At 34.5% G+C, this 12,805-nt stretch overlaps 1 protein-coding gene across 1 annotated transcript in view; it reads left to right on the top strand.

The window, feature by feature from the left end:
• ABCA5 (ATP binding cassette subfamily A member 5) overlaps positions 1-12,805 on the top strand; it is a gene marked incomplete at its 3' end in the record, with an annotated part of 45,949 nt that overhangs the window by 15,758 nt on the left and 17,386 nt on the right. Inside the window, exons 12-21 of the mRNA XM_084238689.1 lie at positions 467-642; positions 1,155-1,274; positions 2,883-3,021; positions 4,094-4,184; positions 4,373-4,512; positions 5,416-5,535; positions 6,990-7,191; positions 8,345-8,514; positions 11,380-11,507; positions 11,905-12,042. Coding sequence (XP_084094815.1) covers positions 467-642; positions 1,155-1,274; positions 2,883-3,021; positions 4,094-4,184; positions 4,373-4,512; positions 5,416-5,535; positions 6,990-7,191; positions 8,345-8,514; positions 11,380-11,507; positions 11,905-12,042 — 1,424 coding nt within the window. The remainder of the gene's footprint in view (positions 1-466; positions 643-1,154; positions 1,275-2,882; positions 3,022-4,093; positions 4,185-4,372; positions 4,513-5,415; positions 5,536-6,989; positions 7,192-8,344; positions 8,515-11,379; positions 11,508-11,904; positions 12,043-12,805) is intronic.

The following is a 12,805-nucleotide window of genomic DNA, read 5'->3' as shown; positions in this document are numbered from 1 at the left end:
ACATTATCACATTGATTTAACAAATCTTAGGTGGGCTATATTAGAATATAGTTTATAGAAGAGAAAATCTGAATTCAGATAAAGTGACTTTCTTAAGACTACACACCTAGTTAGGAGAAAACTTTCAGTTCTTCATTCTCTCCATTATTGCATAATGCCTGAAATGAAAGAAAATTACTTCTGGAATATAAGTGTAAATAATGCCCTGATAGATAATTTGTTTAGTGTTAAGCTTCTAGTTCCTTGCCCTTTCCATCATATAACATCATGTGAAATGAAAGGAAAATGAGATTGGAGCATAACTGGAAGAAGACCACCGATAGTATTGATGTTTATCTTCTAAATTTACATTAACTCTTATATATGTTGCATGCAAAAAACTAAGTGACTAGCATATCTTAAAGCATATATCCTTTTTAGTGCATAATATATTTGATAGAAATTTAAATGTATATTTTGCTTTTAGGGTTTGCATCAATATATGGACACAGAGTCTCAGAAATAGATGAAATGTTTGAAGCAAGGAAAATGATCGGCATTTGTCCACAGTTAGATATACATTTTGATGTTTTGACAGTAGAAGAAAACTTATCCATTTTGGCTTCAATCAAAGGAGTACCGGCCAATAATGTAATACAAGAAGTATGTTATTCATACTGACAACTTACTTTTGCTCCCTGTAAACTAATGAACTTTGTAATAACTTGTTTAGTGAAAATAAGTTTGACAGTCTACATATAAAACATGCTCTAAGCCAGTAGATAGAATGTCATTATAAAAAATTAGTTGAAATTTGGGTGTTTTAACTCATATAAAATAATCCTTGTTTCATCTATAGGGTAACAGTCTCTCAATACAGGTGTTTCTTTTTCCTTTACTTTCTCCCTCCTCCTGTCTTTCTCTTCTTCCTCCACACGCACATAGAACCTTTGTGCTGACCTTCCCTGCTACCCAGGAGGTCACCAAAGCAAAGCAGACCTTTCCATCAGGAATCCTTCCATCTGTTATTTCAAAGTTATGTATGAATGAATATAAGTCAAAGTTAAGTTCTGTAGCAAAGAGCAATTTTAAAGTTAATATTAAAATCAGAACACTTAAAAACTAAAATATAATGCTACAATTCCAAAAATATTGTTCACACTTTACTTTTATAGGTGCAGAAGGTTTTACTGGATTTAGACATGCAGGCTATCAAAGATAACCAAGCCAAAAAGCTAAGTGGTGGTCAAAAAAGAAAACTCTCATTAGGAATTGCTGTTCTTGGGAATCCAAAGGTAAAAAATATTAGTGTCACTAAAGTTTTGTTGAATAGAAAATCAGGCTGTAGAAAGGGGTGTGTGTGTGTGTGTGTGTGTGTGTGTACACATACACATGTCAAGTTATATGTTGTTACGAATGTAATTATAGTAATAAGGTGTTAGAGCTGAGTTCAGAAAGATAACATCTTTATGACAGCGGTTACATCTACGGCAGCCTTTAGTTACATCTGCAGTGTTTTGTTTCTTTAAAAGATGTGGGGGAAATAGGGTGAAAAAACATTTGTTAAATTTCAGTGGTAGCTAGGTTAGTTCATAATAAAATTGAAAAAAATAGAAGAAAATCGAATAGTTCAGTTTTTCACTGACCTGGTGATTTTATTCTGCATGTGTCTTTTTTGTGCCGTTCTCTATTCTGTAGACTCAGAGCCCCAACTGACACAGTATTTTGTGAGGGTTAGAGAGCTTCCAGGTGAATACCTGATGCTGGGAGCCCCAGGGGGCTTCCCCATCCCGCCATATTTTCCCTTGCTGCTGCAACCTGGAGATGACTTTGGATTCTGACTTTATATTAATTTATCTTGCTCCAAATCTCGAGCAATGTTTTTAAATTAAAAATGATCTTAAATCGAACTGCCTCCCTTGAACGAATAATAGGACATGCTTCTCTATCAAACAATAGTTATATTGTTTGATAGAGATCAATATTGTTTTATATATTGTTCACATAAAAATTATACTTAACATCTTGATTATTAGTTTGTTATATGTATGTCTTGTCTATTGCAGACATTGGTCTTTTAAAGCTGAAATTATCCAAGGAAGTATTCACATGCCAAACTGATAATTTAAAAATTTATGTGAAAATTTATGTTAACTTTTACACATATAAGTGAAAAATTCAGATCCAATATATTTCTCATTGGAAATAATAACTTGATGTAGGGAAGCTTTTCAGTGTCCACATAAATTTTTATATAGTTTAGCTTTCCTGAGGATTTCCTGTGTTTCTCTCCCCCCCCCTTTTTTTTTTGGTTTTTAATCATTGCACTTTTATTTTATTTTATATATATATTTACATCATTCTTCCTTTTTTGTCCAATGCATGCTTTCTCCTCTTAGGGATAGTCCCCGCAAAATTCCCACCACCAATTCACCCATGCACCATCACCATAGTCCCTTGCGTAAGAACACACATTCCCTCACCTGTTTTGATCCCTCCCCCTCCCCTGCAGCATGTCTCTGGTTAATAGTTGCCTGTTAATTTTGTTTTTTAATTTATTATAATTATGTTTTTCCTGATCCCTTATTTGGTTCCTCTATATTCCTCCTATAAGTGAAACCATCTGATATTTTTCTTCTTCTTTCTGGTTTATTTCACTGAGCATAATCCCTTCCAGCTCCATCCATGCTGCTGCAAATGGCATGAGTTTAACTTTTTTGATTGCTGAATAGTACTCCATTGTGTACATGTACCACAACTTCTTGATCCAGTCATCTGTTTTTAGGTATTTGGGTTGTTTCCATGTCTTAACTATTGTAAATAGTGCTGCAGTAAACATAGGGGTGCAGGTATCCTTTTAAATTAATGTTTTTGTGTCCTTTGTCTCTACCCCTTTCAAACAGATACTACTGCTAGATGAACCAACAGCTGGAATGGACCCCTGTTCTCGTCATATTGTTTGGAATCTTCTAAAATACAGAAAATCAAATCGGGTGACAGTGTTTAGTACTCATTTCATGGATGAAGCTGACATTCTTGCTGGTGAGATTTTTATTTTTGAAGGATTAGGCTATAGAATCAAATGGGAGGTTAGACACAGAGCTGCTAAATCCTGAGAAATAAGCTGTTCTTCATAAAGGTTTTTAAATTAAAAAATAATACAAGTTTTGATATAAGGAGTCCTATAGACCACCCAAGTTTAAATAACTTGCTAGGGGAATTCATAGGGCTTAACATAGTCACCCTCGTGTGCAAGTTAGCACAGTGAAATAGAACGCAAAGCAAAATCAGCAAAGGGGAAAGATCCATGGGACGGATCTGGAGGAGCCAACATGAGCGTGTAAGAATCCTCTACCAGTAGAGTCACACAAAATGTGCTTAACTTCTTCAGCAATGAGTTGTTAATCTGTGAAGTGTTGTCTGCTAGAGAAACTTACAGTGGTCAAGACTTTTAATGGGTGTTGGTCCTGTAGTCTCCCTCTGCCTAGCGCTTCCCAGAATTGCAGACTTCCAGAAGGAAAGCAGGTGTTCAGCATAATCTATATTGTTTGTACAATTTAGGTTCAGTGAATCACCCTTATCTGTTTTAGAAATGGTGACAGTCCTGACAAGATCAAAGTGTTTGCAATCCTACAGCAACTTCTGTTTACAATATAATCTAATAAAATGGGCACCTTTTTTTTCAGTAGTGTCTTGTTTAAAAAACCCAACAAACTAACATTTTGTCTTTGTTACCTTTTTGTTGTGATTTTTACATTTGACTTTAAAGGCAGTTTTGAAAGTACTTGCGTTAGTAAACCTCTTAGGAAAAGTCTAAGATATCTGGAGCAGCATCATGAAGACGTGCTCTAGTGTTAGACTGCCAGGGTGTCGGTCCTGCTTTGTCACTTAATGGCTCTGTGAAATGAGGGCAGACTGTTGATACTTTCTCATTGTGTCAGTGTTCTCACCTCAAAAATGAGTGATAATAATATAGTACCTTCCTCAAAAGGTGGTCTGATCAATTAATGAGCTAATGCATTGGTGTATCATACAGTAACTCATAAAATAGAAATGACAATTAATTAATGCTGTTATTAACTTAAAAAAATGAAATGGGAATCTCTCTTTGCAGATAGAAAAGCTGTCATATCACAAGGAATGTTGAAATGTGTTGGTTCTTCAATTTTTCTCAAAAGTAAATGGGGAATTGGCTACCGCCTGAGGTATCATTCATTCTCTATTGGCTTCATTCTTTGTTAAATTCTTAAGCAATAGTTATTAGATTTAGGGTTTGCCATAATGTGCTCTGGCCATTTTTTATGGTCCTAGCTTTAACTTAAAGCGTTCAGAATTTACTTTTGGTTGTTTACTGAGCAATCATAAAAAAATTATGATATTTGGTTTTCTCTAGTATGCACATAGACAGGTACTGTGCCACAGAATCTCTTTCTTCCCTGGTTAAACAACATATACCTGGAGCTACTTTACTACAACAAAATGACCAACAGATTGTATATAGCTTGCCTTTCAAGGACATGGACAAATTTTCAGGTATAACCTATTTTCAGTTTCTTGGTTTTTCAACCAATATCATACATTGAGCATAGGTTTTCTTGATTTACCTTGTTATTTTTCAGTGTGATAAATATCACACAGATTATCGCCTATGTTCCTAGGTGGTTAGGGTTAATTTTTTTTTTTTTTTTTGCTTTGTTCTGCTTGTGAAAACTAGAACTATTTGCAAGATAACATGTTTCCTTTTCTTTTTTTTTTTTACAAAAAACATGCAAGAAACATTGTGTTTGTTTTGTTGTAAAGGAAACAAACTATTCCATTTGCTTGTAGGACTTTTGGGAATAAGTTGTATATGCTTGTACACATACACATATCTACAAATATAGAATTGTTTGTATATGTCCTCAAGTGCTTTTCCAGTTTCATGACTGTATGATTGTCTCTTGAATGATTTTAATTGTGGCATTATTTACCTGGCTTATATTAAGGAAGTCAAACTCAGTCTCCTTTATTTAGGGATCTCTTAATAGCCGAAAGGATATTACTGATGTAGATACATTGCACCTAATTCCCATAGCATCTAGCTCACAATTAGATAGAAATGTTCTATCTAAATCTAGTAGATTCTTTTGAAAAAAATAAAAGGAATCATGAATTAACTGAAGTACATATGCCAACTTAATGCGCCCTGCCTATTACTCTGTATGTCAACTATTTCTTAATTTATAATGATAAGTACCTTATATTTCTCTATAAACAAACATTCCTTGGTGTCCTTAGTAGTTTATGAGAATGTTCAAGACTCCTGAGACTAAAAGTTTGAAAGCCACTGTGCTAGCAGAGTAAATTTAATCATACCCTGTTTTTGAAAGGTATTTTAGAATAGTTATCATAGTGTGATTAACTACACAATATTCTTTAATTTTTTTTTTCTTTTAGGTTTATTTTCTGCTCTAGATACTCATTCAAATTTAGGTGTTATTTCTTATGGTGTCTCAATGACAACTTTGGAAGATGTATTCTTAAAGCTTGAAGTTGAAGCAGAAATTGACCAAGCAGGTAAAAACAAAACTAACAATACATTTTAAGGCAATGAACCAGACAGAAATGAACTGGACAAATAATCATATAAGCATGTGAAATTTAATTTTGGAAAAGAAAGGGAAGAAATAAACAGGTGAATAAATATGTAATCGAGATGCTTACTGTTAGTGGTGGAAGTTATGAAGGAAATGATAGGGTGGTCTCGAGTGATAGTAACTTAGATTGTATCTTTATTTTTAAAGATTTATTTATTTATACAAAAACTGGGGTACAGGCCAGATGCGCGGGAGGGTGAGAGGATTCACCAGAGACAGAGTGGGTAGTAGAACAGGCACTGACTGAAGGCATTGCTGAGGGGAGCAGCGGGCAAGACAGGAGAGGTCTGCCGTGCCATGTGGGATTCTCGCCCACCGGCCGGGATCGAACCCGTGCTGCAGAGGCTGTGGACAGCTTCACAGTGCGACACTCAACCACCTGCACCACCAGGGAGGACCTAGATTATGTCTTTACGGAGGACTTTGTTGAGCTGATACTTAAAGATATAAATTCTGGAGTTACTCATGTAGAGTTACTCATGGGGTTGGTTGAAATCAAGTAGCTGAGAGTAGAGGGGCAAACCTAGGGTTAAGCAGTGGTGAGCCAAAAAGGACTCAGTAAAAGGAAACCACTATTGTTGCTCTTTCTATGTTTACAACAAGGGATGTAAAAGCCAAGACCAGGTGGTGGTAGGAAAGAGAAAAATGGACAATTATTTGCTGGTTGCTGCGAAGAATAAGATGATGACAGAAAAGATGGTTTTGTTAATTATACAGAAGACAGTGAGGTATTTGGTAGAGTGGAAGCCAGTGGTGACCTTGGCAAAAGCATTTAGAGTGGTGTGGTAAAGATCAAGACTGATCTGTGTAGTTGAAGATGAGAATGTGAGTCAAAGAAACTTTTTTTTTTTTTCACATTTTAAAAGGACAGGTTTATTTGAAAAAGGAGAAAAAACTGCATAGTCAGAGGCAGGCAGGAGAGCTACTAAAAAACTTTTCTTATCGTTGAAGATTAGCAAGCCGGTGGTATAGGATAGGAGAGTGGAGGAAACCAGGGATATTTCTCTCAAACATGGAGAAAAGAGGAGGGCAAGGTTTATGAGGACACGATTAGATTACAGTCAGGGAAAGTTCATGTAAAAATTTTGGATTTTACACAACTAGAGAGAAAACAAGATCTCAGAGCATGCATCCCGTTTGAAGAAATTGAGTGGAGATAAAGTTGTGGGAATAGAGGAAATAAGGAAGTTAGAGGTCAGAATGTAGGTTTTGTGAGTGAATATGCTTATAATACTTAGGAGGAAGGGAATTAGATGGGTCCTGCATCACCACCAGGCTATGTGCTTCTTTAAAATGTCCTTACTTCAGAAAAGTTTTCCTCCTCTTAAGGAATATACCAAATTTTCTAACTTTTTATTTTGTTTTGACAAATAGATTACAGTGTATTTTCTCAGCAGCCACCAGAGGAAGAAATAGATTCAAAATCTTTTGATGAAATGGAGCAGAGCTTCCTTATTCTTTCTGAAACCAAAGCTTCGCTAGTGAGCTCCATGAGCCTTTGGAAACAACAGGTGTATACAATAGCAAAGTTTCACATCCTTAACTTGAAACGTGAAAGTAAATCAGTGAGATCTGTGTAAGTATAGTCATCTGCTAGATGAGTTATTTTTTTAAGGATTTGAATTAATTTGGCCATCTCAATTTTTTAAATGTAGACATGTAAATAATTATGTAGTTTTGAAAGATCAACTATCATTTCATAATATCAGAAAGTTATGCTTATAGTAATTTCATCAAAGGTCATTAGAGCCTTTTTTTAAATTAACATGTTTCAATCTCATCTAAAAAATGAGGGTGTGACAATGTTATCTAATTATGTAGTTTCTGAATTACTGTCATTGTATTTAGGTTTTATTTTTTATTTTTGGTAAAGATATTACTTCAGGTTTGTTTAATCTGCGATTTCCAAATATTTAATCATGAATTTTTAAACATCTAAAATACCTATTAACTTTGTACGGGGTTAGTTCAATACAATATGCTTTTGGAAATGCTGGTTTAGACATATTTACAATTAAAAATGGTTTTAAACAATTATTGAGTTTCTGAAAATTATAAAATGCTCAAGTCTGATAATTTAGCTTTCTACCCATTTGATATGGCACCTACCACATAAAATATGGAGATATTTGCAAGATAAGAGAGGAAGTTCTGCCATCCAAATAGTAGAGGATTTTGGATGGATCTTAGAATTATGAGCTAGCCCAGCTACAAGTGATGATCCCTAGAACTGTGGTATATAGTGCTTGGCCTTTAGAGGAGCAATGGAAACCAACGTGACAAGGGACTGCGAAAGCTGCCCATCATGTAAAGTTTTACTGTATTTTCATTTTCTTCCCTGTGTTTAAAATTTTTTGTGTCATGTGTTCTAAAAGTCTATGGAGAGTAAACAGAATAGAAGTAGTTCGGATAATAGTCCCTTCAGGGACTATTTACATCTGTAATGTGATGTAAATGTGACGTAAGTTCTGGTTCTTCAGAAGTTTACATGCCTTTACAAATTGTCATGGTGACTCTGATCTAAAATACACTTTTTTAACGTTGAATTTTGTCAGTGAATGTTGCCTTTCTATCCAGTATTGTCACAAGATCATATTGGGGAATGGAAATTCGAATTCCAAGAACTTTTTTTTTTTTAATGAGTATCTTAGCTGTCATTTGGTAGAAGATATTTTAATAGATTTACATATATCAATATGCCTTGAATTGCTGTTTATTTTCCCCTTCAGGTTGCTTCTGCTTTTGGTATTTTTTGCAGTTCAGATTTTTATGTTTTTGGTACATCATTCTTTTAAAAGTGCTGTGGTTCCTGTCAAACTTGTTCCAGACTTATATTTACTAAAACCTGGAGATAAACCTGACAAATACAAAACAGATCTGCTTCTTCAAAATTCTACTGGTGAGAGTGTGTGAAGGTCTGTGAATGTGTGTTGGTTGGGGCAAAGGGTTGAGGGGACACATGGGTCAGAAATTTGGATTTTAAAAATAATGCAAGGTAAAGGCATTGTCTGTCTGCTCAGATCTAACTTAAACAAAATACCTATTGATGCTGAATAATATACAACAGAAGTGATATTTTGGTGGAATTGTAGACGATGATTTTTTAAAATGTTCTAATGTGTACAGCTTATTTTAATAAAATTTCTCTTTCTAATAAGAGCAACATAATCTCAAAGCATCATGTTCCAGCTCAAAGTCTGAGTAGCAAAAATAGCCTTCAGAAGTTGAAAGACTCTCTTTTAGAAAGAGTTATAGCAGGAAATATTTATGCAGTTGTATACCTAAATAGAAATGTTTAAACAATTCTTTGAAGACTATCTGAGAAGTTAATTAGAATTAAGAAAAATTGATGGCCTTAGATATATTTATAATCAACTACATTGAATTTGTAATGGATATTTTGGGGTTTGCTATTGATTATTCTTATATAATTGTCAAATATGAAAACTAAAAAGCACATGACTTTGCAAGGCACAGATGATAAAAACTCACTTAGGATTCTAATTTCAAAATATTAAAACCTTATACAAAATTTCATTCATACACCATCAGTTGTTCTTTTAACATCTCCCATATGTATAAGTGGTTTGTAGTCCTGATTCTTTTTTTTTAAATTTTTAATAAATTTTATTTTTATATTCCCCATACAATTGCAACCCCCTTATTTTGACCCCAATCCCTCCCCTCCCCGCCCCCCACCCCCCATAGAGTGTCTCTGGTTCATAGTTTCTTGTTGATTTTGATTTTCACTTTCTTATAGTTTTTCATTTTCCTGGTCCCTTATTTAAGTTTTCTAGATTCCTGCTATGAGTGAGACCATCCGGTATTTTTCTTTTTCTTTCTGGTTTATTTCGCTGAGCATGATCCCTTCCAGCACCATCCATGTTGCTGCAAATGGCATGTGTTTATCTTTTTTGAATGCTGAGTAATATTCCATGGTGTATATGTACCACATCGTGATCCAGTCATCTGTTTTTGGGCATTTGGGTTGTTTCCAAAGCTTAGCTATTGTAAATAGTGCTGCTATAAACATAGGGGTGCAGGTGCTCTTTGGAATTGATGTTTCTGTGTCCTTTGGATAAATACCTAGGAGTGGAATTGCTGGATCATATGGAAGCTCTATGTTTTGTAGGTCAGGAAATCTCCACACAGCTCTCCATAGTGGTTGGTGTAGTCCTAAGATTCTTGAAGAGAAAATCAAGGTTACCTAACTGGCAAATTTACAGCAAAGCAAAAACAGCCTCGCTTGCTTATCTTGCTAAGATGTATTAGAAAGTTGCATGACATATAACCCTTTCTATACTCATAAACTCTTTAGATTAATGTTTTCCAATATTTCACCTATATTCTATTTTCTTTTCTTTTTGATTTACTGTTAATTTCAGAGTCTTGCCCCATGTTGAAATAATAATCATAGTTACTGGTGATTTTAAATTACTCTTAAAATCATCACTCTTGAAATCTGGCTCTCAGTGTGTATATAATCCATTTCTTTTAGAGGAGGAATACATTTAATTATAGAAAACTACTCAAATAGAAAATGTTACGGTTTCCAGCTTACTTTCATAAGAATTGATTTTGATTTTAATAAATATTTCATGTTACTAAAATGTAATGCATGAAACTATACTTGGATATTGTGACATTTTTTATGCTTGGAGAATTGTACATGATCACAAACTTTCTGTTTTGCATTCATTCTCACTGATCTGTCAATATTCTAGTGTTTTCAAAGTTATGTCCCTTTTGCTGCTTTTTAGTATTTCTAGAGTTGATTACATATGTATCTCTTATTTTCCTAGGCCTTGTTGTAGGTTCTAAGTAGAGCCACATTTCCATTAGGCATTGCTGACCTCCTTAGGTATGTGTTGGGTAGTGTCTTGCCCTCCTTGCAATGCTTTTGTGTGGCATGTAGTACAGTTCCTCAAGTTACAACATAGCTAGCTGTCTTCTCAAGAGTACAGAGCCACTTTGTTCAGGCACTGGGTTGGGAGTAAGTGTAGTCTCACTGAAAACACCACTCTCTATGCCACTCAAGTTTGGTGCTGCATCAGAACCCCTTACCATACTCTCTTACTGATGGTTGATATCTTCCTTTGGTTTTGCTGTCTCTCAGAGTCACAGTTGACCTTCCTTGAATCCCACTTTGTGATGATGGAAGGGAAATGTTGCCATTTATCGGACATGTTGGTGAAATCTGAAACTCAAAACAGAATTCAGAAGCTTTCCCTTGGCTTCAAGCAGTTTTAAGAATGTAAATGGGGACCTGATTATATGTTTAATATTTTAAGTCAGTTAAGGCAATTGACATTTACTTGTTTGTTCAAAGCATATACAAACCAGCCATTTAAAGCATATAGAAATCCTCTAGAGTGTTATGTTAATTAACTCCACACCCTGACCTGTACCATTATGAGCCAGGAAGCTTATCTTATTACAAAAAATTAGCAGGTAGATTTTTATTCTCACCATTTAACAAACTTTCAGGTGAGCGTGATAGATAAGCTTTCAATGTGAGGAGTAATAGTAGCAGCCACAGCTAAAATTTGTGTGCCAGGTTCTGTTCTAAGGCCTTTGTATATATCTAAGGCCTTTGGATTTGAATCTAATGTGATTGGCTCCATAGTCAGTGTTCTTATTTATGTCTCATCTAATGAAGATGAAATACTTCTTTATATAGAGAGACTTCTTTGCAATGTCATTAAAAACCTGTGTCTGTTTCTCATTTAAACTGATTATATTTTTTGCTTTTTTCCAATGCCAGACTCAGATATCAATGATTTTATTAACTTTTTAACGAACCAGAGCATAATGGTGACGATGTTTAATGACAGTGACTATGTCTCTGCTGCTCCTCATAGTGCGGCTTTAAATGTGATGAATTCAGAAAAGGTAAGAGGGAAATATGAGAGGGGAGGCCCATTTAAAAGTTGTGAAGGATTGCTATTTCCTCTAAAATTAATCATTTGCTGATTTGACCTCATTAGGTGGAAATTAGAATTTCCTTTTAGAAACAGAAATAACAGGTTTATTTGTGCTATGTTTTATGTCCTGATGGATGACCAGTATATAAAACTACAAGGAATTTAATTTGATTTCTGTGCTTTATTTTTCAAATGGCAAAATGTCTGTAGATTCCAGATCAGATTGTCTTTAGTACTATTTTTGTGATCACTATGGTTCATGAGAATTAGTTCAGTTAGTGAGAAAAGGTTGGTATATAGCAATAATGTGTCATTTATACTTCTATGTATATTGTATGTAATAAGTCTCTCTTTTTAAATTGTAGGACTATGTTTTCACAGCTGTTTTCAACAGTACTATGGTTTATTCTTTGCCTGTATTGATGAATATCATTAGTAACTACTATCTTTATCGCGAAAATGTGACTGAGAGCATCGAGGTCTGGAATACCCCATTCTTTCAAGTAAGCAAATTAAAAAAATAGTGTGTATGGTTATATAAGCATGTCTTATACTAGTATGTTTTAATTTGTAGGTGGTCACAATTATTTTCTGCTAACAAAAATGTGTGTTTAATTCCTCTGCATTCTGCTCACTCAAACTTGATTTTTTTCTTTCTGTATTTACCTATCTTATTGTCTACCACGTTGCATCCTTAACTCATTTTGCCAAACCTTTCATACATTTTTGGCTGAGTATTTATAATAATAGTTTTTTATATTCTTTCTCCCTACCTTTTCTAAAACTTGACATTTCTGTTATTTTATTGTTCACTATATTGCTCATATCCTTAATTAACTGCTTTAAAATGTCCTTTGTTACTACATATTCAAAGATGAAGTGTCATATAACTTTTAATAATTCCTTTTCACTTCTCTTAATATTCATTGAGTCACATTTATTAAGTGCTTACCATAGTCAGACCCTTTGCTAATGCCAGGGATATCACGGTCAAAAACGTGTTTTACATCATAGGAGTCAATGCAGGGGTTATGGTAGTAGGTGGGAAGAATATCTAGCATGTACCTAGTTGTAGTTTAAAGGTTATAGATCAGGTGGGGAAGCAACTAGAGAAGATTTGAAGAATGACTGGAAACTGAAAACAAATGTTCTAAATAGAGGAAATAGCTAGTACAGAGATTCAGCTGTGAAAAGGAGAGCGCACAGGAAATATATTAGGACATGAATAGAGTGAGAAAGACTAAGTTATGAAGCTTATGATCTCAG

Source organism: Talpa europaea (genome assembly GCF_964194135.1).
Source record: "Talpa europaea genome assembly, chromosome: 7".
NCBI lineage: Eukaryota > Metazoa > Chordata > Mammalia > Eulipotyphla > Talpidae > Talpa > Talpa europaea.
This window is presented reverse-complemented; position numbering and strand designations above follow the sequence as displayed.